Raw genomic sequence first — 25,728 nt, 5'->3', positions numbered from 1 at the left:
TTCTTTCTCCCTCTCTCTCTCTCTCTCTGCCCATCCCCCTCTTGCTCTGTCTCAAAAATAAATAAATTTTTAAAAACAAATAAAGCCAATGTAATCAAGAGACCAAATTCTAATTTTTTTTAATGTTTATTTATCTTCAAGAGAGAGAGAAAGGATCTGAAGCAGGCTCTGTGCTGACAGCAGAAAGCCCAATATGAGGCTTGAACTCACGAGCTGTGAGATCATGACCTGAGTGAAGTCAGATGCTTAACCACCTGAGCCACCAAGGCACCACCAAGAGACCACATTCTAAAACACCTCACAAAGTAAGCAAAGCCATTAAAATTTCATGTACTGAGGGCACATTGGAATTCTCTCTCCCCTTCTTTCTGCCCCTCCCTGACTCATGCGCTCTCTCTGAAAATAAATAGCTTAAAAAAAAGTTCCCATACTGATTTTTAAAAATCTATCCTGGGGGCACCTGGGTGGCTCGGTCAGTTAAGCGTCTGACTTAAGCGTGAGCTCAGATCACAAGCTCACGGTTCATGAGTTCGAGCCCCACACCGGCTCTGTGCTAACAGCTCAGAGCCTGGAGCCTGCTTCAGATTCTGTGTCTCCTCTCTCTCTCTCTGCCCCTCCCCTACTCACTCTCTGTCTCTCTCTGTCTCTCTCTCTCTCTCTCTCTCTCAAAAAAAAACAAAAAAAAATTGTTTTAATCAATTCTATATCCTACTCTCTTCTACTGATTCATACTAAAACAACTGCTAAATTATTCTTTGAGAAATGTCTGAGAAACTCACTAAGTAAGCACTGCATATTTTTATACTCAGGTTAATAAGGGCTTAAAACGTAAGTAACAAATCTCCAACCTCACTGATGTACATATAAAATCACTCTGTTCACTTTCCAAGTGAACAGCACCTCATCCATTAAAGAATAAGACAAAATAAGAGCTCCATGGGCCAACGTACTATGTATGAACACAAAAAAGACAAAAAAGATACTTTTGAGGATTCAACGTGCTCTGATAGCTTTTATACAGACTTCTAACCACTCAAAGGCAAAAAATAAGGATATGTCTGAGTTTGAGAACCTTCCACACTAAGGATACATAACTTTTAAAAAGGAAGTTAGTAAGTTCTACTTGAGTGGATCCATGACTCACGTACACCCTTTAACATCATCATTTCCCTTATGCAGCAAAGTATCTATAGAAGCCAAAAAGTAGGCAGTGAACTGACTTTTCCAAGTCACCCAACCCTGGGGCCAAAGTAAACTTAGAACACAGGTCTTCTCACGCCAAGATCGATGCAATTTCTACAATCCTGAATTTACTGAGTAAAAAATGGCTGCTGATTTTCATACTTAACACTAAGTTATTTAAACTTTAAATCACTGGCCTAAACCTGTCATCCCGAAACCATCTTGGAGTGATTAAAGATTAAACATCACGTTACTCAGTCAATCCCCTCTAGTGAATACTTACGTAAGTTTCCTTTGTCGTGTCCAACTGCAGGCCATCAGTGTCTGTGAAATAGCCAAATTCAGCAAACAGAGTAGAATCTTCGCACAAAAGAATAGAGATTAACTGTCAATTCAACGTTTCAACAAAAGAACTAAGCGCTGTAACCCAGCTCTATTGGGGTCCTCATCAGCCATTACTATTACTGATAAACGCTAGCCGTGTGAATGACAACCAATTCAAAGCTGTTTCTAATTTATGTGTTGTTCCCGCATAATTATTATCTTGCGATCTAAGTCCTTACACCAGGGATTAACAAGTTTTATGTCGGGTCACAATGGACTAAATGGTAGTAACTTTCTGGAACATTACTAACACGAATTCTGAGGCCACAGCTGGACTCAGCATGAAAATGCACTGTGGCTGATCAGCAGCGATGGTAGGAGAGGACTACGGCAGCGTATGTACTATGTATTTGTCATCCAAGCTTTAAGTGGCGGGTGCAACCAACTTTCTATCTAAACAATCAAGGACTCACTTGTCTAAACCGTTAAATTTATTTCAGCAAATCTAACTAATTCTAATTTCCTAGTAAGATTTCATCATAGGGGCGCCTGTCTGATTCAGTCAGTGGAGCATGTGACTCTTGCTCTTGGGGTCATGAGTTCAAGCCCCATATGGGGTGCAGAGATTACTTAAAATCTTTTTTAAAAAAACTGCAATAAATTAAAAAAAAAAAAGATTTCATTATAAGCCAAGCAACTTATGGACATAGAAAATATTCTTCAATAAACGAAGTTGCAACTTCTTATAGACAAAGGTCAAGGCGCTGACAAGGCCAAAGGCAGCTGATTACCACACAACCTGTCAAGTGTCCACTTTCTCTAACATTTTTGGAATCTCAAGAACTTCAGTTTTCCAAATCGCAGTTTGCTTTTATACCCCCTAGGGGGCGCCTGGGTGGCTCAGTTAGTTAAGTGTTCAACTCTTGATTTCAGCTCAGGTCATGATCTCACGGTTCATGGGATAGAGCGCCGCATCGGGCTCTGTGATGACAGCTTGGGATTCCCTTTGCTCCCTCTTTCCCTCCTCTGCTTGCATGCTCCCTCAATCACTCTCTCATTATAAATAAACTGAAAAAATTCAAAACAAAAACAAACTTATCCTCCCCAGTATCATGCCACTGAAACTGCTCTGGGGATTTCCTCACTTATAACATGTACAGGAGCAACACTGCCCGTCTGTCATTAACTCGGCCAATGACACAATCGTTTCACCAACCTACACCCAAATAATGCCTAGCAACAAATTTTGTGTGTAGTGATAGTGAAAGGTTATTCACACAACTCTCACAAAAGGACTGCCTCGCACTCAGCGGCAGAGTCGCAAACACCGAAGTAGGTAACTGGCCGTGTGCCTTACACGGTGCTTGAAACCCTGGAAAGAGTCCTCTCTACCTGCCGTCTCTCATTTCTCTTCTCCCACCCTTTCTGGAGGCTACATTAACCAAGCTCCTCTCCCACACACAAATGGTTATTAATGTCACCGATGATCTCCACATTGCTAAATTCAACGGCAGGTTTAAGGTCATCGTCTTGACCTATCAGCAACATTTGACAGAGTTGATGCTTTCATATTAACTGAAACATCTGCTTCACTTGGCTTCCAAATCACCACAATCACCTGGTTTTCCTTCCACTTCACTGCTTGACCCTACCTTGCCGGTTCCTCCTCATCTCCCAGTGTGAACTTGTCCCTGGGGGCTTAGCATAAACTCTTCCATCTATTCTGCTCCCTCTGTGATCTCAGCTGAGTTCACGGCTTTAAACAGCATCTACATGCCAAGGATTCCCAAATATACATGTCCAGCTCATACGCCAAGATGCATGTACACACACAATACACCTCTTGGGTCATCTCCTCTTGGAGGTCTCAAACTTAGCACATCCAAGACTTAGCTCCTGATCACCACCACCACCACCCCCACCCCCCCACCAAATCCCCTATTGCTTTGTCCTCATCTCAGTCAACGACAATTTAATTCTCCTGGGAGCTCAAGTCAAAAACCCTGCTCGGAGTCACTGTTTAGCTTCTCTTCTTCACTCTCCATATTCAAACCGCCAGCAACTCCCATCAGTTCTGTCTTAAAACTGTATATCCATAATCTGGCTTCCTACCTTCCCTTCCCATTCTTCCTTCCCCTCCCATCTTTCCTTTTCTTCTGTACCCTTCCCAACACTGAGATATCAGCTTCTGAGGAAGCAGGGCAATGAGCGTGATGGGGCTCTATGTGTCATCATCTGTGGCAACGTGCCCGGCGTCCAAGGAAATGGGATGGTGTGACAGAGGGGGCGGCCCAGTGTCGGTGGCAGCATGCTGGGGCTGCCAAGGAAATGGGGCAGGAGGTGGGAGAACAAAGAGGCAGATGGAAGAGGCAGCCTGAGTGTTTAAGAGAATGACGACACTGAACAAATACCTTCATCACCTGAACAAGTGATCAAATACATCTAAAATAACCAGAGACAGGTTTCTCACTATCTAGGAAAGAATTCACAAACATGGAAAGGAAAGAGCCTAAAAGAACCCTAAGATGTTGGACTGGCAGGGGAAGTATTAGTATGAACCCATGTCTAAAACATCTATGTACACAGAAGACTTGCAGATGTTTTTATACGTGTGTGTGCGCGCGCGCACACACACACACATTTCCTAGTTCTGTGGGCTGAAAGTCAGAACAGTGATATCGCGGTAGCAATGAACATACTGCGTGCTCAGATCTTGGACGCTAAATGCCATCCTCCACTAAATGGAAGTCCACTAAAGAGCTCCTTGGAGAAATGGCTGATGCCAAAGCTGAAGCAGGGAAAGTGCAAGATAAGAATGGAAGCTGCTGTGATGCCAGAAAATAAGGAAACTCTCAGAGAATGATTGGAGTATGTCAAAAGAGTAAAAGAGCTAATACGAATGGACTCCCACTGGTCAAACTGGGGAAAATGTGAGCACCAAAATAAAAAGGGAGTATCAGATTTTAACCCACTGAATCAAAGAGAGGAGTCATAATGAAATGAATACGTATATACACACGCATACATACCTAGAGAAAGTCCTTACGTACACTACAATGTCAGTTAGTAAATGCAGACAAAACCACCATTTGGCCGACACAGGCGGGGCCTAGGGCTGGCAGGTGGAGGTTTAACAAGGAAAAGGAGATTGGTGTCACGGCCGATTAGCTCCCCCAAAACAGCAGTCAGACGCAAAAGGGAAAGTCGTGACTTTACAGCGGGGAGACCTGGCAGACTCCAACTTGACCATGTGATCAAGGAGAACTTCACCTTGGACAAGTCAACGTGGTGGGCCTCCAAATGTGATTCACTGGGAAGAGCACAGCATCTCTCCTGGCATACCTGCCATGGGTGCACGACCTGATTCTGGTGACGAGGAACGGCGGACTAGACCCAGGTTTAGAGTCCTCTCAGAGAACGGAAAACCTGTAGTCTTTAAGACTGTCAAGGACACAAGAGACAGAAAAAGACTAAAAAACCATTATGGACTGGAGGACACTAAGGAGACCTGACAAGTAAAAGTGATGTGTGTTTACAGGTACGATACCAGTCAAGAAAGGAAAAAGCCATTATTAAGACAGACGGCAGGGCGCCTGTGTGGCTCAGTTGGTTAAGCATCTGACTTTGGCTCAGGTCAGGATCTCACGGTTCGTGGGTTCGAGCCCTGCACTGGGCTCTGTCCTGACAGTTCAGAGCCTGCCACCTGCTTCGGATTCTGGGTCTCCCCCCCCCCCCCCTCTGCCCCTCTCCCACTTGTGCATGCTCTCTCTCTCTCTCAAAAATAAATAAACATTAAAAATTTTTTTTTTAAAAGACAGATGGCAAAATCTGAATGGCGTCTGTGAGATGGATGATAATGTGGCAATGTTTATTTCCTGACTGGAGGGAGTACGTGGTAGTAATACAGGAGTATTCTTGTTTTGCGAGGAGGGGATACACACTGTAGCCTTTAAAGATAATGGGTCAACACCTCTCTCTCTCTCTGGGGAAAGAAATAGGGCAAACACAGTAAAATTTAACAGAGTCTGTGTGAAGGGCATGCAAAAGTTCTTCGTACTGTTTTTACAATTTTTCTTTAAGTTTGAAACTATTTGAAAACTAAAATCTAAACAAAAAATACGTGTGTATTCAGAAGTATACGTAAGTATATTTGTGTATCTTATGTATATTTATCTTATGTATATTTATGTAATATATTATTTGTATACTTATGTGTTCATAAATATATACAAGTATATTTGTACATACGTAAGTATATTTGCACATCTCCATAATCCAACCACTGCCATACCTGCACGCTACCACAATTCACCTGCATTGCTATAACAGCCTCCAAATGGTCTCCCTGCTTCCGCCCTGGCCCCACCCTTCAGGCCATTCTCAACAGCACAGCTAAAGCGAGATTAAAAACAGGATATTACTGGGAATCCGGATTTTTACAGAAGAAAAGAAATACAAGTGTATAATGTAAGAAGGTGAGCAAGAACCCTGTGGTACTGGCTTTGAACTGTGGGTATTGGTACAAATCCATGCTGTTTAAAAAAAAAATACCTGTTTCCTTGTTCTTAGGAGGTACATGATGAAGTGTTTATGAGTTTCATATTATCTGTAGCCTACTTTCAGATGATGAAAGAAGAGGGAAGTGTGGGTAATAAAGAATGTTCACAGTTGGTAAATCTAGATAAAGGAAATACAAGGCATCACTAGAGCAATCTTTTAATTTTCTGTAGTTTTTGAACAAAAACTTTTCTGTGGTTTAAAAAAAAAACGTTGCAAGTAGGGTGATAAATACATTCGTATACCTACAGAATATCCCTGTAGTATCCCTAAGAAAGTGCTGGTCACCTCTAAGGAATCTCTAAAATCCACTGCCCATTCCTACATCCTTTTCACCAATCCCACACGACCAGCAGTTAGATGTCCCTTCACAGTAGTAAACTATGGTAGCTATGACCTCGACTTTGACCTCTTAGGTATTCATTTACTTCTTGTAAGTTTAGCAAGATGACAAAGGGCCACCAGGCGTCACATAATGGAAATCAGGGATGACATCAGTAAGAACAGCTTTGGCGGTGTGGCGGAGCCTGGCTGCGGTGAGAGCAAGAGATGAGGAGAAACCAGAGTCGGTGAACATGTTTTGTTTTGTTTTCTTAAGAATTCTGCCGTAACATAAAGAAAAATGCAGAAGCGGCTAGAGGGGAAGTAACCTCTAAAGAGGGTTTGGAGGGGTTTTTTCTTTACTCTAAATGGGAGCAACAACTCTGTTTACTGACTAGCACAGATGATCTAGCACAGAGGGAAATGAAGAAGGCAACAGAGGGAAGAAGGCTTGAGCAAGGCTCTTGGCTAAAGAGGAGGGATCTACAGCACACGGGAGAAGCCATTCGTTCTCAACGAGAGAAGAGAAGGCAAGTATGCTGGCAGGTGGGTAGATGAGTTAGTGGGAGATTCTGGAAGTTCTCTTCTGATTCAAGGGAGGGGCAGGGGGTGACAGAGGTTCGAAGAGAGAAGACACTTCATAAAAACAAACATCTAAGTGGAGAATGAGAGGACCAGGCAGATCCGATCAGCCAGCCGACGGCCTCGAGGCCTGGTTCAGCTTACTAAGCCAGTTAGATTTAACCGAGGTTGTGGTTCACCAGAGAGAGAGGGAGAGAGAACGAACTACAAAACGAGACACAGACCAGGGTATGGAGGGTATGAGCAAGGAAGCGGTTACGACTGCCCATGGAACTGAACTGGGTAAGGGGGAAGTGACGACAGAGAGGAAACGGGGGACAGTGAAAAGATGGCGTGTCCGTAGGGTCGCAGGAACTGGTGGAGTGCCACGGGGAGTGAGCTGGTAAGACAGGAGGTGGTGGTCAGAGCTCGGGGTGTTGAAACAGAGACGGTTCTCAGTGCTGACAAGGTTTCGGCCTATGGTGGGGGAGCAAATGGCTGAGACAGGGTGGAAGGCAAGATCCCTGGTGGAGAGGAGGCCCAGAAATGAGAGCTCAGGGTATCTGAAGTACCTCCTCTGAGAATCTGAAATCATCCAAGGAAGGAATATTTGAGAAGAGTGACAGTAAGCGAGGAGCTAAAATTTCTCAACAAGGGAGGGAGGGAGAATAAACTCGGAAGCAGCAGATGCCTGACTGTGACAGAGACAGAGGACGGCATATCGTGACACGAGATTTAAACGGGATTTATCTCAGGGAGGATGAAAGGAGAGCTAGCCGAAAGCAGCGGTGAAAACCAAGGTGCTTATCCCACCTTTAGAGGCCCGAATGGCAAAAAGGTTTTGAGAATGAAAATGGCAGCCATTCCCCAAGCCTTCAGAGAAAGCAGCTGTAACCAAGGGGAGGGTCAGGCTGCGGTCAGTGCCGGAAAGCCAACTTTCACAGAGGAGACTGAAGACGTAAAAGAAACCACAGAAGCAGATAGAAGCTTCTGGTCTTGGTACATGCACCTTACATGTGGCAAAGAGGTGGTTTCTGCACAAAGCCCAGACAGGGAGGGAAAGAAGAGAAGGAGGGGACATGCAAGTGACAAGCATATGAAGAAATGCGCCACATCATATGGGATCAGGCAGCTGAGCATTAAAACAAGATACCACACCCACCGACTAGAATGGCTAAAATCCAAACCACCGGCCACATCAAATGCTGTGGAGGACCAGGAACATTCATTCACTGCTAGTGGGAGAGCAAAACCGGTACAGCCGCTTTGGAAGGTTCTTCCAAAACTAAATGTGCTCTTACCGTATGATCCCAGCAATTGTGCCTCTTGGTATTTACCCAAATGATTTGAAAACTTGTCCACACAAAAAGCTGTGTGTGAACACATAACTGCCGATATGTGAAAGCGACCAAGATGCCCTTCAGTAGGTAAATGGATAAGCAAACTGTGCTATAGACTGAATTGCGTCCCCCCAAAATTTGTATCTTGAAGCCACACCCCCCAGTGTGACTATGTCCAGAGAGAGACAAGGTGGTCTTTAAGGGGTAATCAAGAATAAATGACAATAGAAGAGAGAAGAGCAGGGCCCTAATCTGATAGGACTGTGGCCTTCTAGGAAGAGGAAGAGAGAGAGAGAGATCCTTCCCCACCCCCTTTCTCTCTCACCCTTCTCTCTTCTCCCCTCTCCCTCTCTTTCGCCTCTCGTGCCCCTGCCTTGTGAGGATGCAGTGAAAAGGCGGCCATCCACAAGCCAGAAAGAGAGCCCTCACCGGAACGTGACCTTACTGGCACCTGATCTCAGACTTCCAGCCTCCAGAACCGTCAGTAAATAAATTTCTGTTGTTTAAGCCACCCAGTCTATGGTAGTTTGTTACGGCAGGCTGAGCGACTAACACACGGTAGTATGTCCATACAGTGGAATATTACTCAGTGCTTAAAAGACAAAAAATAAAGAGCTTCCAAGTCATGAAAAATTATAGGTCTTAAATGCATGTTGCTACGTGGAGGAAGCTACAGACTGTATGATTCCAACTATATGACATTCTGAAAAGGCAAAACTGGGGAGATGGTGAAAAGATCAGTGGTTGCCTGGGGCTCGGGAGGGAGGGAGGGAGGGAGGAAGAAATGAATAGGTGGAGTACGGGGGATTTTTTAGGTACATGAAGCTATTCTGTAGGACACTGTACATGCATGACATTAGGCATCTGTCAAAACCCACAAAATGTACAACACAGAGGGAATCTTAATGTAAACCACGGACTTTCGTTAATAATATTGGATCAATACTGGCTCATCAATTGTAACAGATTCACTCCACTAACGCAAGATGTTGCCAATATGGAAAATGGCGGTGGGGGTGTATATAGAACTCTGTGTACTATCTGCTCAGTTATTTTGTAAATGTAAAACTGTACCCCCAAAAAGCCTATTAAGCATTAAAAATAATTATGTGAAATTCAGATTTCGTGCCCATAAATAAAAAGTTGTATGGAAGCACAGTGATAACTCATTTACACATTCAGTTTACATTGCCCCTGGCTGCTTTTGCACTATTAACAGCAGAGTTGAGTAGTTGCAACAGAGACCACAAGACCACAGAGACTAAAATACTTACTATCTGGACCTTTACAGAAAATAATGTTGGCAAACCCCTGCTCTAAATTTCATTACCCAAGTTAAAGGGAAAAAGCACATCCCACCATAGGCAGTTCTGAGCGAACCACTTTATTATTCAAAGTTGTTAGGGTCACAAGTTCTAATCACATAAGCTGAATTTAAAAATTTAACTGGCCACCTTCTAATATTAAAAAAAAAAAAATCAAATAAATCAGTGAGGTATCTGAAAACTCAAAATGGCAACTCCCAGAAAAAGAATCCACAGTCTACTGAAAAACGCCAGCAGACAACAGCGTTTCACTTTATCCTGCAAAATCCACTCCACTTACTGAACCCCTAATGAATCAGAATTGAAGTGTTCAACTAAGAGAAGACTGTTAACAGTGTGAAAAGAGAAGCCTGGAAAACAATGGGAAATGCGCACATTCAGGGAGGGACAGGGCAGGATACCTGAGTTGAGTCAGTGAACCGACTACAAAGAATTGAACGCTCTGTAAAAGAACACTAGGACTGGGAGTCAATTTATCAGATCAATCACCACCATGCAGGCTGGAAAGAGAAAATAACGCGATGAGGAAGTGCCCCACAGTTATAGTTTAAGAGATATCATAAAAATATAATAGCTAGCTGAGAAAAACCATAACTACCTGATATTCTAGATTTATTAATAACTGATGGAGGAGGTGGATCTTGGGAAGAATCAAATCTGTAGAAATAATTTAGGAAAAGCATTCTGGAATAGTGACTAAGAGCACAGGCTTTGGAGGTAAACAAACCTCCTGATCCTGCTTGCTCCCCTCACTTGCTACAACACTGAACATTCGCACTCTCTCAGCCTGTTTTTTCATCTGTAAGTTAATAATACCTCCTCCTTATGCTGTAGGGAGGATTAAAGAAGTCAATGCATGTTAAGAGCCTAGCAGGACACCTGACGCAAATGAAGGGCTAGATAAATGGTAATTATCCCTATTACCACTATATTTGGCTCAGGAAAACACACTTGGAATCGACAGTCTCAAGTTTCTTCCAGCAGCTCCTAGGAAATCTACCCAAGCACTGAAATAAAGCTCCCACTGCACATAATCTAAGAGGAGTTCTGTCCTTAGAAAATCAAATGAGGACTTCAGTTCAATACATAGAATTGAGATTACGCTCTTGCTACCGAGAATGGTGGCCCAAAGAGGAAAGATGAAGATCAGTCTGGATTCCCCCCGGATTCCCCCCAAGTTCCAAAGTAGGTGAAAGGCGTAGGCTCACGACAGGGCCCACTCAGAGACCTACGCAATCCCAAATTCTCGCTGGAGCCGGAGAACAGCATTAGTCCTATGTCCCAAAACGAAGAGAAGAATACAAGTTTCCTCTAAACACCTAGATGACAAAGTTTCCCCACCGTCATTCCCACTGCATTCCATTCCACTGTTCCCGATCACAAAACCAAACCAAAGATACACGAAACAACTTCAAAACAAATTGGCGCTGTTTCAGAAGGGCAATCAGGATTACATCCATTTTTAAGCGTTAGGTCTAGGCAGTCAGGGACCCAAGGTCAGGTGCTTTGGTTCTCTGCCAAGATGGACATCAAGTCTAGACCAACAATGGCAGCTGCGACATGAAGATCTTTGCATACATTCCCCTTCTGTCACACAAACACGTACAGACACACTCCACGGCAATCACCGCCCACATCCCACGCTGAGAAAACAGCTTCCAGCCTTTTTGATGATCCCAGCCATCCTGCCCTCTGCTTCTCACCGACGCCCTTTCCGCTCCCACATCCTGACCCCCTGGTACTTTCCCAGCGCAAATGGCGAAAAACGATAACAATTCCAATCAGGCAACATTTTACGCTGCCGGGTGCCAGGGCAGAAACCGCCCGGTTCTGCTAGACTCTTCCAGGCAGGTCCACGGACGGAAGCGACGAGTTAGCCCCGGCTCCCGGGGCAGAGTTCGCCCACACCTGTCTCCACAAGTGGGCGGAAGGAGGGAGGAAGAACCCCGCGGCCAGCGCTGGCACGTTCTCGGCCGCCACTCACCCCAATCCTCGTTCGCTCGGTGAGAAAGGCCCGGGCTAAGAGGCGACTCCATGGTGCCGGCAACGCCAGCCGGCTCTCGCACACCCCACGCTCCCGCGGCCTGGAACTCGGTGACTAACAGCTAGGACGGCGGCGGCAGGCGGACAAAATACCCCGTCCCGGCGCGGGGACGGTGGCCGAGCGAAGACAAACTACGCCCGCTGCCCGGGGAGCTTGCGCAAATCAGAAAGGAGAAACGTCAGAGACCGAGCTCCTTTTCAGCGGATCTCCGAGTAACTATTTCCCTTTGGGAGTTTTCGGCACTTTCTGTCCCGCTCTTTTAAGGAAAAAAAGAAAAAAAGACACATAAGCCCTACTTTCGTTAAATAAAATGTATCGATAATAGTCAAAATGAAAAGTAAAAGCCCCTTCTGGATAGACCGGCTTGTTCCTCGCATATCCTTGTTAATACCACCGTGTAGCTATCTCAGAACAAAGGCAGAGACCCATAAAGTAAATGTGATTTAATTTTTTTGCAATCGCTGGCTGTCATTGTAAAAATTCTGCGTACACACGAGTGTGTGAAAGAAAAACTCAACTCTCGTGCCGCGTTCGTTAGACCCGCCTCTCTTCACGGGCACAGTACCTGAGGTAAACAACAGCACGTCCGTCGTACTTCCAGAAAGCCCCCTTCTATTTAAACAAATTTAAGCAAGGCAAATATAAAAGAGGGAACTCCTTGTCCTCACACCTATCTCCTAGATATGCGTTTCTAACGCACAGTACTTCGTAGTGGAAATCCGAGCGACCTTACCCTACAACCTAGAATAAGGTAGATTCGTAATCTTTTTATTGCTGGAACTGGAGAGTCGGTTTTGTTCCGAAGCAATTCACATCACGAACTGACACTGAAAGCTCGGATTGAGATTGACGGAACAATTTCAAGAACGCTACGTAATAGAATTCCTTCCTACAGCATTTCAGCCGCGAGTTGTTTCAAAGACCCTAAGAACCCGGATCCCTCTAGGACCGAGTGGAATCCTTCCCATGGTTACTAAACCAAACAAACGCTTCCCAGAATCCAGCGAACTCCTCGTGGCTGCGGGGTTACTACAGATTGCATAATCCACAGTCTTCAATACAGTCCTGGGACCCCAAACCGGAAACATTTTCCCGAAATGATTCCTTGTGTCATGGGGTAACCAAACAGTTTTCATGTATAGTGAAATAAATATCGCTTCTATTCAAAAACGGACCATAAAAAGAAAGCCCTAAAATAAAACCATCAAGAGTCTTTTATTCTGCATCCACCAGATACCTTGGTCTTTTTTTTTTTTTTAATCACCATGCCTGAACTCCAGCCATTTTTTTTCAAAGGTTTTATTTTTATCCGAAAAGCGCAGATGACAAGGAAACAAGCATTTGCGTCCCTATCACCAAAAATTAACAAATATTAACATTTTCTATTTTTCTTTCAGGTTTTTCATACTGTAAGAAATTAAACATGACAAATAAAGCCCAACTCTGCTTCTTCTCCTGCTTCATTTCCCCACCCCCCCCCCAGACAATTTCTATTATGAATTTTATGGGAATCAAATCCATTTTTATTTTTATTTTTATTTTTATTTTATTTGTATTTTATTTTATTTTTGTTTGTAGATACATATATTTAGTGTTGTGTTGGGTTTTTTAATTTACATAAATGTATCATACTCATGTTCTCCAAGTCACTTTTCTTATTCAACATTACTTTTTGATGATCTATTCATGTTTGAACTGTTACGTGGTATTTCCTTGAAAAAATCTATATATCACAATTTCATTTTTCATTTCTCTACTAACGGACATTTGGATTGTTTTAAATTTTTACTGTTACATACATCCTTCTATGAGTCTCTTCATGCATATATGCAAAAATGTCTTTAAGATATATGCTGATGTCATAGAGTATGAATGTTAACATCTGCCAAATTATACCAACTTACATCCTTTCTACCAGTGATGAGCTCTTTACTCCACATTCTCACCAACACTAGATATGGTCACTTTCACATTTTTTGCCCCGTGAAGGGTGTGACTATAATTTACATTTCCCTGACAAATAAATATGGGGTGGATCTTTTCGCGTTTATTAAACCTTATTTCCTCTTCTGTGAATTGCCTATTCTTATAAAATTTGCTATTGTATTTTCTTTCTCTCAATGGTATGCACGTCTTTAGCTAGCCTACTCTATTCATTTAACTGATATATATGTTGCCAATACCTTCTCTTAAGTTTACACTTGTTTTTTTGTTTATGGGGTTTTTGTCTTTAGGTTTCAATTTCAATGTAGTCAAATTTACCAATCTTCTGTTTATGATCTGTGCTATTTGTAACTTGCTTAAGAAATCCTTCCCTCTCCTCAGGTCACAGAGATGTTTTAAATTTTCTTTCCATAGTTTTATAGTTTTGTTTTTCACATTCTTTTTTTTTCTCCTTATTTGGTTATTGCTGGGGTGTAGTAGCACTATTGATTTTTATACAGCAATCCTGTATCCAAAAACCTTGCTGGATGGGGCGCCTGGGTGGCCGTCAGTTAAGCATCCGACTTCGGTTAAGCATGTGACTTCAGCTCACGTCATAATCTATAGCTCATGAGTTCAAGCCCTGCATTGGGCTCTGTGCTGACAGCTCAGAGCCTGGAGCCTGTTTCAGATTCTGTGTCTCCCTCTCTCTCTGCCCCTCCCCCACTTGTGCTCTGTCTCTCTCTCTCTCTCTCTCTCTCAAAAATAAACATTAAAAAAATTTTAAAAACCTTGCTGAATTATGTGACTGTAATATTTTGTCTGTAAATCTCCAGAATTTTCTATGTAGAAAAACTTGTATGCAAATACGAATATTTTAAAATTTATTTTAGCATGTAACCTCTTTTTAAAATTTATTTATTTTGAGTGAGAGAGAGCACATGTGAGCAGGGGAAGAGGGGCAGAGGGAGAGAGAAAGAGGAGGAGAGAGAGAGAGAGAGAGAGGATCCCAAGCAGGCTCTATGCCCAGTGCGGAGCCCGATACAGCTTGCTCTCAAGAACCACGAGGTCATGACCTGAGCCAAGATCAAGAGTCAGACACTTAACCACTGACCCACCCAGGTGCCCCCATTGTGACCTTTTTTTAAATTGTCCTCTCTGTGCTGACAGCAGAGAACCCCATGCAGGGCTCGAACTCCTGAGCCGTGAGATCATGACCTGAGTTGAATTCGGACACCTAACCAACTGAGCCACCCAAGCGCCCCTTAAATTGACCTTTATTTTTTTTTTTAATTTTTTTTTTAACGTTTATTTATTTTTTGAGACAGAGAGAGAGACAGAGCATGAACGGGGGAGGGTCAGAGAGAGAGGGAGACACAGAATCCAAAACAGGCTCCAGGCTCTGAGCCATCAGCCCAGAGCCCAACGCGGGGCTTGAACTCACGGACCGCAAGATCGTGACCTGAGCTGAAGTCGGACGCTTAACCGACTGAGCCACCCAGGCGCCCCTTAAATTGACCTTTAATGTGGAAAATTTCAAACACAAAGAAAAGGTAGTGAAGACTCATTCTTAGCAACCAACTTCAACAATTTCCCATTCTTGTTTTATCTACCCTCTCTCCCCACAACACTTACTTTTTCTTTTGCTTTGTTTTTTCCCCTGGGGTGTTTTAAAGAAAATCCCAGAGAGCGTGTTATTTCACCTCTAAATACTTTAATGGATATCCTGACAAGGCTTTTTTCAAATTTTTAAAGACATGACTACAACACTGTTACGATACCCACCAAAATTAATAATTCCTTAATATTATCTACTACCTGTTCCATGTTCAGTTTTCGCTCAGAAATGCCTTTCTACAGTTGGTTTGTACAGTTGTTTCCTCTCCTATGTTGTTGCAATGGCAAGGACCTCTCCTACCACACTGAAGGCAGATGCACGAGTGTACATCTTTTAACTTGTTCCCAACTTTCATGCGAAAGGTTTCCTTTAAAGGATTTTAAAAAATGCCTTATTTAGGGGCGCCTGGGTGGCTCAGTCGGTTAAGCGTCCGACTTCAGCTCAGGTCACAATATCGGGGTCCGTGAGTTCGAGTCATGCCCTGTCTCTCTGTCTCAAAAATAAATAAACGTTAAAAATAATGTTTTATTTATTTTTGAGAGAGAGAGACAGAGACAGAGCATGAGCGGGGGAGGGGCAGAGAGAGAGGGAGACACAGAATCGGAAGCAGGCTCCAGGCTCTGAGACGTGAGCCGTGAGCCCGGCGCAGGGCTCGAACTCATGAACCACAAGTGTCTGACCTGAGCCGAGGTCAGACACTTAACCGACTGAGCCCACAGGTGCCCCCGATGTGAAAGTTTTAAAAAGTTTTACTAGTGATAAGATTTGGTTTTTCCTGTAGTTTCTTAACACAAGGAAAATTTCTTTTCAATTTTCATCAAGAAATTTGCCGTGGTTAGGGTTTTTTTTACACACACTTTTGGTTATATACTCCTTCCATTCTAGTTACCATGCTTTTTAAAAAAATTTTTAATGATAAATGTTAAATGTTACTACATCCTTTTTATTCACTTGTTTTGAACTTAAACGCTTGGAAGAGAAATGAAATTTGAAAGAGTTTTGTCTACGGGCGCCTGGGTGACTCAGTCGGTTGAGCGTCTGACTTCAGCTGGGGTTATGATCTCACAGTTTGTGGGTTCAAACCACGCATCGGGCTCTGTGCTGACAGCTCAGAGCCTGAAGCCTGCTTCCGATTCCGCGTCACCCTCTCTCTCTGTCCCTCACCTGCTTGTGTTGTCTCTCTCTCTCTCTCAAAAATAAATATTAAAAAAAAAAAAATGAGAGTTTTGTCTAGAGACATAAAGGAGACCCTTGCCTAGATCCATACTTCTGAGGACTCTACTCTGGCGTCTGGCAGTGTCTCTTCCTGCAGGGGGAGAATCCTTGGTACCAAGGTGAGATGCCCAACCGGAACACATGCCTCCTTCTAGACACACTTTTTATGCCCAAATAGCTCCACACCTGCTTCTGAAGCTTGCTTAGGTTTCTGACTCCTAAGGGCGAACTGTGCCAATGCTGTATGCCAGGGGTGTAAACAGAGCTTAGAAATGTGAGGTGGAAAGTCCACATCCGCACATGCACGGGCCATATAAACAAACCCAGGGGTGGGGAAAGGGGGCAGTCTGTAGGTCAGGGGCCAACTCTCCTACACTGTCATGTTTTGGCAAGGAATCCATAAAGTCAGAGAATTTTAAACTCCGACCTTGTCTTCCAGGTCTTTAGGAAGGCATGTTTGTCAAGATAAGAGAATAACAGTTTGGTAGCTTGATTTGTAACTTTCAAATACTAAGACAAATAGCACATGGGCCTCAATTTGCACTTGTCAGGATGCTGCAAATGTTGGTGGGGTACCTGACCAGTGAATTTATAACTTGCTTAAAAATTGTATTTCAGGGCGCCTGGGTGGCTCAGTCGGTTAAGCATCTGACTTCAGTTCAGGTCATGATCTCGCAGCTCGTGGGTTCGAACCCCGCATCAGGCTCTGTGCTGACAGCTCAGAGCCTGGAGCCTGCTTCAGATTCTGTGTCTCTGTCTCTCTCTGTTCCTCCCCTGCTCACGCTCTGTCTCTCTGTCTCTCAAAAATAAAGATTAAAAAAATTTTTGTTTTAATTGTTATTTCATCAGTTCTATATTTTTACCATCTGGTATTTTCATTATGACATCTTCTAGATCACCCTAAACAGTGAATCCAAACATTAGAATACAGAGGTTAAAAGCTCAGATCTTGGGGGAGCCTGGATGGCTTAGTTGGTTGGGTGTCCGACTTCAGATCGGGTCATGATCTCGCAGCTTGTGGGTTTGAGCTGTGTCAGGCTCTGTGCTGACAGCTTGGAGCCTGCTTCGGATTCTGTGTCTCCCTGTCTCTCTGCCTCTCCCCTACTCGTGCTCTGTTTCTCTGTCGCTCAAAAATAAATCAACATTAAAAAAAGAAAGACAAAAACCACCTCAGATTTTGGAATAAGCCAAATCTTGACTCGAATCTAGGTTCAACCATTTGAAGCAATGTAACTTCAAAAAATTACATTCAAAGCAAAGTTACGTACAAAGCGATGTAACTTTGATGAAGTGACTTAATCTTTCTGAGCCTCAATTTTACGTGTAAAAAGGGAATAACAGGAGCTATCTCGTAGGGTTTGGGGGGAGGATTAAATTCGATAATACACATTAAATGATTGGTATGCTAACCATGGTAAATTTTCAAAAAATTGTTGCTATTTTAAGGAACAACGTTGAATGCTACTAGCTAGGCACTGCATCATATCACCCAAATCCCCATAAAAACCCAGATGGAATCCTATTATCTCTCCGTTTTACATAAGGAATTAAGGCTTATGCAAATGACCTTTAAAATAATGCTTTTAAGGAAGGCAGAGCGTGTATTATTCCCATTTCATGAAAGAAAACTGATGCTCAACTTTCAAAAGACCTTCCAAGGGGGGTGCCTGGGTGGCTCGGTCAGTTAAACGTCTGGCTCCGGGTTTCGGCTCAGGTCATGATCTCAGGGTTCAGAGTTCCAGCCCCACGTAGTTCAAGCCTGCTTGGGATTTTCTCTCTCTCCCTCTTTCTCTACCCCTACCCCGCTTGCACTGTCTCTTTCTCAAAATAAATTAAAAACAATTTTTAAATCAAAATAAATAAATAAACACACACAAGCCAGGAAGTTGGGGACAGGTAAAACCAGAATTCTCAGAACTAGTCCTTCAGTACTAGTTTAACTGCACCAGAAACACTGCTGTGAAAGAAAGTTAAAATTGCTATTTTCTACAGATCTGTAAGCCCATCATGTTGTAAATGGATATTCTTAAATATTAAAAAGCGTTCCATTTGTTTGTTTGTTCTTGAGAATGAAGGCATAATGGATTTTCTATTTACCACCCAAAATGTTTTAACATTAATGGATTTGAAATCGGAAACTTTCGCTTAGCGGATGTTTCACAGAATTTCAAAATTTACATAAAGTCAATTCCCCCAAATTCATTTTCCACTGGCAAATACCAATTATCTTCCAAAAAAAAGCTATTTTGTCTCTTTCTCCCGGCTGGGATGTAAATTGCAAGAAGACGGGTTTTTATCTAGTGTGCTCACTGCATCATCTAGAATTGTGCACAGAATAGTTGCTCAGTAAATTATTTACGGAACTGACAATTGCAAATCCAAATAAAATCTATGCAATTTTCCCCACGCTAGATGTTACAGCGTGGGATTGGTAGGTATTAACTCAAGCCGTACAAAACTCTTACTGCTTGTTACCTACAAAAGGCACAATTCATGTGTTTCAGCCTAATTGTTGTTAAAGTTTTCTAGAGTATATTATGAAGCAAAGTGAACAGATATTACAAAAGCTAAGATAAAAATGGGAGAAATTTTTCTCATGAGAAAAAAGTATTTTATAAAAGTTACCAAAGGCTTCAAGTCCTATGTTAAGATATTCTCACAAATCACAACACTCCCACCATTTCAAAGTTAAACTAGGGGGCGCGCCTGGGTGGCTCAGTTGGTTGAGCAACCACATCTTGATTTCGTCTCAGGTCATGATCTCACAGTTCGTGGGTTCAAGCCCCATATCAGACTCTGTCCTGACCGCTCAGAGCCTGGAGTCTGCTTTGGATTCTGTGCCTCCCTCTCTCTCTGACCTTTCCCTGCTCACCCTCTGTCTCTCTCTCTCTCTCTCAAAAACAAATAAGACATTAAAAAAAAAAAAAAAGGTTTTTAGAAAAGAAAGAGAAGTTTCAAAATATGTCCAAACAAATCTGCTTTGCATTTCTAGGAATAAATCTATTTAAACACAATCATTTCCAATTTTTGTACATAATTTTGTCCATCCAGACCTTAAGATCACTTAACATTCCAAAAATCAGAACTCTTTAAAATATACGAAACAAGGAACGAATCTGGGTTATACAAAATTTTAATATCAAATAAAGTATAATTTACATGATTAAAAGTTTTGATTTCCACATAAAGTATTCTACTGAAATAAGAGACTAACAAAGCACAGTTTCCAAGTCACCGTACATGAAATGTTGACGGTCTAAAAACTAGACAATCGGCCATGAATGACAACAAGCAAGGGAAGCATGTATCGGCAAGTTTCTTTCCAAGCTATCAAAAATGTCACAAGTTCAAATTTTTCTTGTCTGTGATCCCAAAACCGGCAGCATCTTCATTTCATCCACTCTATTCTTATGTATTTGAAAAGCAGGTGTTATCCATCTACCACAGGAGCACTGTTCACCATACCAATTGAAAGAACCCAACTTGGCATTGCATTTGGGGCAAAGAAGCTGAAATAAAGCAACTGTGTTACTTCATTCACTCACCTGTATATAAAACAAATAATTACCACTGGCAATACAGGATATAAAACAGGTAAGACACAGCTCCTACCTCCACGGAGTTTACTATCTAATCAGCAAGATGAAAGGCTATGGCAATTCGCCATACTAAGATGGAGGGCTACGATAATTGTGCAAGAAGCATGTTGTGTCCTGGGAGTTTGGCAAAGGACCAGATGAATCTGCGCATGAGGGGAGAAAGGTGACGGCGGAGATAGGAAACCCAAGGTTGCAGGATGTGGCACGTGCTGGCTTTTAAATCAGCCTGCGGTTTAGTATCTCAAACTAAGATCATCACGGCTACAGAACAGGAAGGCATGTTAGGAGTCTCACGTTCTACTAATGATATTGACGCATGTAAGTTAGGTCTCAGCTTCCTGGCTATTTTAAAACAAATAAACAGGGGCCCCTGGGTGGCTCAGCCAGTTAAGCATCAGACTCTTAATTTCGGCTCAGGTCATGATCTCCCTGGGGTTCATGGGATAAGGTCCCATGGTCGGGCTCTACACTGTCAGTGAGGGATTCTCTCTCTCCCTCTCTTTCTGTCCCTCTTCCCCAGTCACGCTCTCTCTTTCTCAAAATAAATAAATAAACATTTAAAAATAATAAAGGGATGCCTGGGTGGCTCAGTTTGTTGAGCATCTAATCTTGGCTCAGGTCATGATCTCGCAGTTTGTGAGATTGAGCCCCGCGTGGGGCTCACTGCTGTCAGCACAGAGCCCACCTCGGATTCTGTGTGGCCCTCTCTCTCTGCCCCTCCCCTGCTTGTGCGCTCTCTCTCTCTCTCTCTCAAAAATAAACATTAAAAAAAATAAAAAATAAAAATAAAGAGATTAAAAACAAAAGACTATATCTTAGATTAAGATTAAGAATATCTTTAGGGGCACCTGGGTGGCTCAGTCTGTTGAGCATCTGACTTCAGCTCAGGTCATGATCCCACAGTTTGTGGGTTCAAGCCCCACGTTGGGCTCTGTGCTGACAGTGCAAAGCCTGCTTCAGATCTTGTGTCTCTCCCTCTCTGTCTGTCCCTCCCCTTGTGCGCACTCTCTCTCAAAAATGAATGAATAAACTAAAAAAAAAAAAAAAAAAGGTATCTTTAGATTAATATTAAGCAAACCTAAATGAGAAATGTGGCCGTCACAATGCTCACATGAGCTGCATTCTTAAGAATTAACAGGAAATGAAAACAAATCTCTCAGCAAACATACAAACTGAAAGATCAGGAAAAAAGAGAGACGTTATGGAGCCAAAAGAAAAAAAAAAGAGAGGGAAGAGAAACTTTAAATATAATTTTAAAATCCTTATTTGCCCTTACTTGTTACTAAGTTTGCGTTGTGTTAAAATACATTCTAATTGGCTTATATTAGTCTTCTACTTGAAAAAACATAAATAGCCTTGAAAGGAATTATCTTAGACCAACAGCCCCCAAATAGAAGTGGTTCACTATTTTAGATCAGCTGGGTTGTATTTAATGAATATATTTGATAGAGTCTTATCTACACTAGAAAGATATAATCTTCATCAAGAAGGTAGTTCCGATGGTTTAAAGTCCGAGAGAGAACAAAATATAGATGATATAATGAAACTGCAGAAAATATAATGTGTTCCTACCTGTCCATCCATCACGCCCAGCAAGGCAGATTCCATCCACTGTACAGGTTCAATGAAATAGGATGTACATTGAGCCTGACCCCCTGTGGTGAGCATCAAAGATGGCGTCACTCTCTTGTGGGCAAAGGCTATAGGACCACTTCCTTCATTATGATCCAAAATGCTAGAACTTCGAAATAAAGATCGCCTGCAAGCCCCAAACAAAAACATTAATGGCTTTCAAAACAATGAAAAAATAGATGCAATGTGCAGTATTTCTTAGCAAAATAAAATTGATTATGCTACTGTAATTTTCAATAACCTCTACAAATAATCTGATTTATTTTCACTCTTAAGAACTTATTCTCTTCTTAAAAGCAGATTTGAAGGGGCGCCTGGGTGGCTTAGTTGGTTAAGTGTCTGACTCTTGATTTCAGCTCAGGTCACGATCTCACAGTTGTGCAATTCAGCGTCCGGTCGGATTCCATGCTGAATGGGGAGCCTGCTTGGAATTTTCTTTCTCCTCTCTCTCTGCCCCTCCCCGCACTTGCATGTGCGCGCGCGCGCGCACACACGCACACACACACACACACACACACACGAGAAAGGGAGGAGAGAGAGAGAGAGAGAGAGAGAGAGAGAGAGAGAATCCCAAGCAGGCTCCACACTCAGCATGGGCTCCATTCCACAACCCTGGGATCATGACCTGACCTGAAATCAAGAGTTGGGCGCTTAACCCACTGAACCACCCAGGCACCCCTGATTTTGAAATTTCTACGTTACTCAATTAAACAAGTTCTTCCTACAGATTTTAAGAAAACGAAACTTTCAATACTTTTCAGCTACTGAGACAAGGCAAAATCTCCAGAGGGCAGAAATTATTTTACCTGCACTTTCTACATTTGTAGAGAACCTCGTCTTTCAATCCTTGTGAGATGGTCGTTGGGTCGACAGCAAAGAGTTCTTGAGGTAAGTTCTGTAATTCTACAGGACATAATTAAAATGTATCTAATTGTTGAAGTTAACTCTGCATTGTCAGGCAAAGTTCACTAATGTCAAATTAAGGCAAGAAGTGCTAACCTCAGAAATTAGAAAAGAAAAGAAAAAAAAAAAAATCTCCAGCGAGGAGAAATCAGGGGGAGGTAGGAGAGCATAGTGAAGCCCTTGGGTTCTGGGACAGACTGCCTGAGTTCAAATCCCAGCCCACCACTGACAAACCATGTGACCTGGAACAAGTTATTTCTTGCTAAATCACAGTTTCAAAACGAAATAATAGTACCCGTCTCAAGAGATGACTGGAAAAGTGAGATAATGCACCTGAAGCCTTTCGTGTCAGAGCAAAGAACATCTAAAAAGGGCCCAATAAGCAATTATCACTTACCTGGATACTTTTCTGTAACCTTTTGTAAACGATATTGCTTATAAACTGCACTCGAAGTATCTACTTCATATCCCATTGCCTGGTATAATTTTAGTTGCCACTCAAATCCCTCATTCATCCTGTAAGGACAAGCAAATTTAAAGTTAAGTTTTCATTAAATGAGTAAAATCACACTGCAAAAACAATTATTACTATAACAAAGAACTCACTTAGCCTCTGGTTTGATGGTCTGGAGATTTTCATAGGCTTTTTCAAAGGTAAGCTGGTCAGTCTTCATCAGAAAAGCAGTTATTATAGCCACACTTCGACTGACTCCTGCATGACTGAAAAAGAGACCTTTAAAATAAAATAGCAAACAGCAGCAATTAAAAAAACAAAAAAGCTCAGCTCCTTATCAGTGGTAAAGTTCAGGTCCATTCCATGTCTGCTTCTTCTACCCAAGATAAACTCTTTGTCTCTGAAATACTAACGACATACAAAAGAATTATTTCCTTTTTTTTTTTTAATTTAACATTTATTTTTGAGAGAGAGAGAGAGAGAATGAATGAGCAGAGAGGGGGACACACACAGAATCCAAAGCAGGCTCCAGGCTCCCACCTATCAGAGCTCGAGGCAGGGCTCGAACCCACAAACCGTGAGATCATGACCTCAGTCAGACGCTAAACAATCGAGACACCCAGGCACCCCTATTTATTTCCTTTTTGTTTTTGAATTCTGAACTATGTGAATGTATTACCTTTTCAAAAGGTAATACACTAATTTTACACTAATTAAAAAAAATTATAATGGCTTTGGAAAAAATCCAAGCTCCCTTGCTCTTGGCATTAAGAGGCCTGGAAACCCGGTCCCAGGCTTCTCTCCATTTTACCACTACCTTATGTCCTTTATGTAAGTATTTAGAACAAGAGCTGGCACACAGTAAAAGTGCTGGCTCAGTAAACCGAAACTCCTGTTACTACACTCCAATCCAACTAAAAAGGACTACTAAGAATTCCCAAATACCTATCAAGATTTTCTTTTTGGCATTGTTACGACGTAACTCCATCTTTCCCGTGGGCGTGGCTTAGGGATCCTTCGTGTCCTAACCAATTTTTCTCTCCCCATTTCTCCCCTTCATCAACCACCCTCTGCCCCAAACAAAAACACTGAAAAGAATCTACTTTTCCTCTGAATGAAGGTTGAATAACTTTTGTTCATCTCCTTTGGCACATGCCTCGCGTCACAGTCTGCATTACAATCATCGGGGTAGGTGCCTGGCTTCTTCTGAAGAGCTTTAAACTCTTCCAGGTGCAGGGACTTGGCCGTTTACAGCCCCACCCCCCACCCCCGCTAAAAAACAACTCCGGGTTGGGAGGGGGGCTGCAGGATGAATCAAAATACACAAGTGTGAATCATCAAAACAGGAATGAATGAGAGCCAGCACGCCTTCAGGGGCCCCGCCCCCTGCCCCCTCCTCTCTCCCGGACACCCGCCAGCCAAGGGAGGGAGGGAGGGAGAGGAGGTTCTGGTGGTCTGACAGCCCCTTCGCCCTCCCCTAGGATCCTCGGAGGAAGGGGGGCGGCGGCAGGCTGGAAGCGAAGCGGGGCTGCACCCCCTCGTGCGGGCCGCTCACCAGTGCACCAACGTCGCGCGGCCCTCGTCGCGGGCCTGGCCGATGAAGGCCACACACCGGTCCAGATGGCTGAGCAGGTCAGTTTCGGGCTTGTCCAGCGCCGGCACAAACAGGCGCCGTAGACCCTCGATCCCGGCGCCCGACCTGAAGTCGGGCTCCTCCGAGTCCACAGTCAGCACGGCCGTGATGCCCGCCTCCCTCAGGTGGTCCGGCTCCGCCGCGGCCGCGGCTCCACCCAGGTACAGCCCCGGCCGCACCTCCAGCATCTGCCCGGCGGAGCTGGCCCCGCTCCGACTGTCACCCGGCCGCGGGCAGCCATGACTCCCTCCCTGCGCCTCCAACATGGCGGCGGCCAGAGGCCGAGCGGCCAGGGGCCCTACCATCGAGTAGGCGGCCGGCTAGAACGCCCTTCCTCTGGGACTAGCCGGCCTTAGATGCGCAGCCGCTCCCTCGGAGGACCGCGGCCGTGGCTGGAATGCGTACTTCTGGGGCAAGGTGATGCGGTGGCTGAGGCAGAGCAGCCTTTAAAACCCGAGTCTGGCCCCAGCCTCCCTAGATTGGTGGTAGAGGATAAACTTGCCCATATACAGGGTTTCTCGGGCTTATAGTGTTGAGATTTCATGGAAAGGGGCGATGAGAGCAGCTGGACTCAAATTTGAAATAATGGTCCCACCAACCGAATCAACTCTCATTTTATCCAACTGGGGTAAAACCGTTTTTTCAACGTTTATGAAGCCTTCTGTTTGTGTTTTTTCTCTTGTGATTAATTTTTCTTTTTTTTTCTTTCTTTGCCCAGTTTTTTATTGGTATGTGAATCTCTTTCTTGTTGATGTACACTGTCCTATATACTTTTAAGATACTAATCTCATATTTTTGTGTGTCAGTACCCTCCAACCCAAGAACACCGGGAACCTATCTCACTTTCTTATCATTTGCATGTTCCCTGAAGTAGCATTTTTAATTGCTTTTAAGAATTTTTCCGTTGCATTCACATGTTAGCTGTTGGGTGCAAAAGGCCTAGTTTTCAGCCTATTTTGGCTTTTGGCATAATCATTTCTAGCTTTTGATTTAAAGAGAGAGACCTGTGATTCTTCCTTTCACTTGAACATCTAGAGATCATTGTAGGGTTATTAATTGGCCTAATTACAATATGGTTGCATCTCAGGGACTAGGAA

The 25,728-nt window shown here is 43.2% G+C and overlaps 2 protein-coding genes across 6 annotated transcripts in view; both read right to left on the bottom strand.

Annotated features, from left to right (window-relative positions):
* Positions 1-12,528, bottom strand: part of ATF6 (activating transcription factor 6) — a 196,978-nt gene extending 184,450 nt beyond the window's left edge. For 2 of the 5 annotated variants that reach the window (XM_027075083.2, XM_027075084.2), the window contains exons 1-3: positions 12,388-12,528; positions 11,595-11,908; positions 1,466-1,542 (exon numbers count right to left, since the gene is read on the bottom strand). In XM_027075083.2, coding sequence (XP_026930884.2) covers positions 1,466-1,542; positions 11,595-11,646 — 129 coding nt within the window. In that variant the 5' untranslated portion in view covers positions 11,647-11,908; positions 12,388-12,528. Of the gene's footprint in view, positions 1-1,465; positions 1,543-11,594; positions 12,141-12,387 lie in introns of those variants that run through there. The other 3 variants (XM_027075082.2, XM_027075081.2, XM_053209652.1) reach the window with 3 other exon arrangements.
* A 6,999-nt stretch (positions 12,529-19,527) lies between these two features.
* On the bottom strand, positions 19,528-24,951 carry DUSP12 (dual specificity phosphatase 12). Its single transcript, XM_027075085.2, has 6 exons — positions 24,554-24,951; positions 23,151-23,264; positions 22,942-23,060; positions 22,448-22,544; positions 21,582-21,768; positions 19,528-19,919 (listed from the first exon to the last, which is right to left on the bottom strand). The coding sequence occupies exons 1-6, from the start codon at positions 24,934-24,936 to the stop codon at positions 19,758-19,760; spliced, it is 1,062 nt and encodes a 353-aa protein (XP_026930886.1). The 5' UTR covers positions 24,937-24,951; the 3' UTR covers positions 19,528-19,757.
* Between the last annotated feature and the right edge of the window lie 777 nt (positions 24,952-25,728).

Source organism: Acinonyx jubatus, chromosome E4 (assembly GCF_027475565.1).
Source record: "Acinonyx jubatus isolate Ajub_Pintada_27869175 chromosome E4, VMU_Ajub_asm_v1.0, whole genome shotgun sequence".
Taxonomy (NCBI): domain Eukaryota; kingdom Metazoa; phylum Chordata; class Mammalia; order Carnivora; family Felidae; genus Acinonyx; species Acinonyx jubatus.
This window is presented reverse-complemented; position numbering and strand designations above follow the sequence as displayed.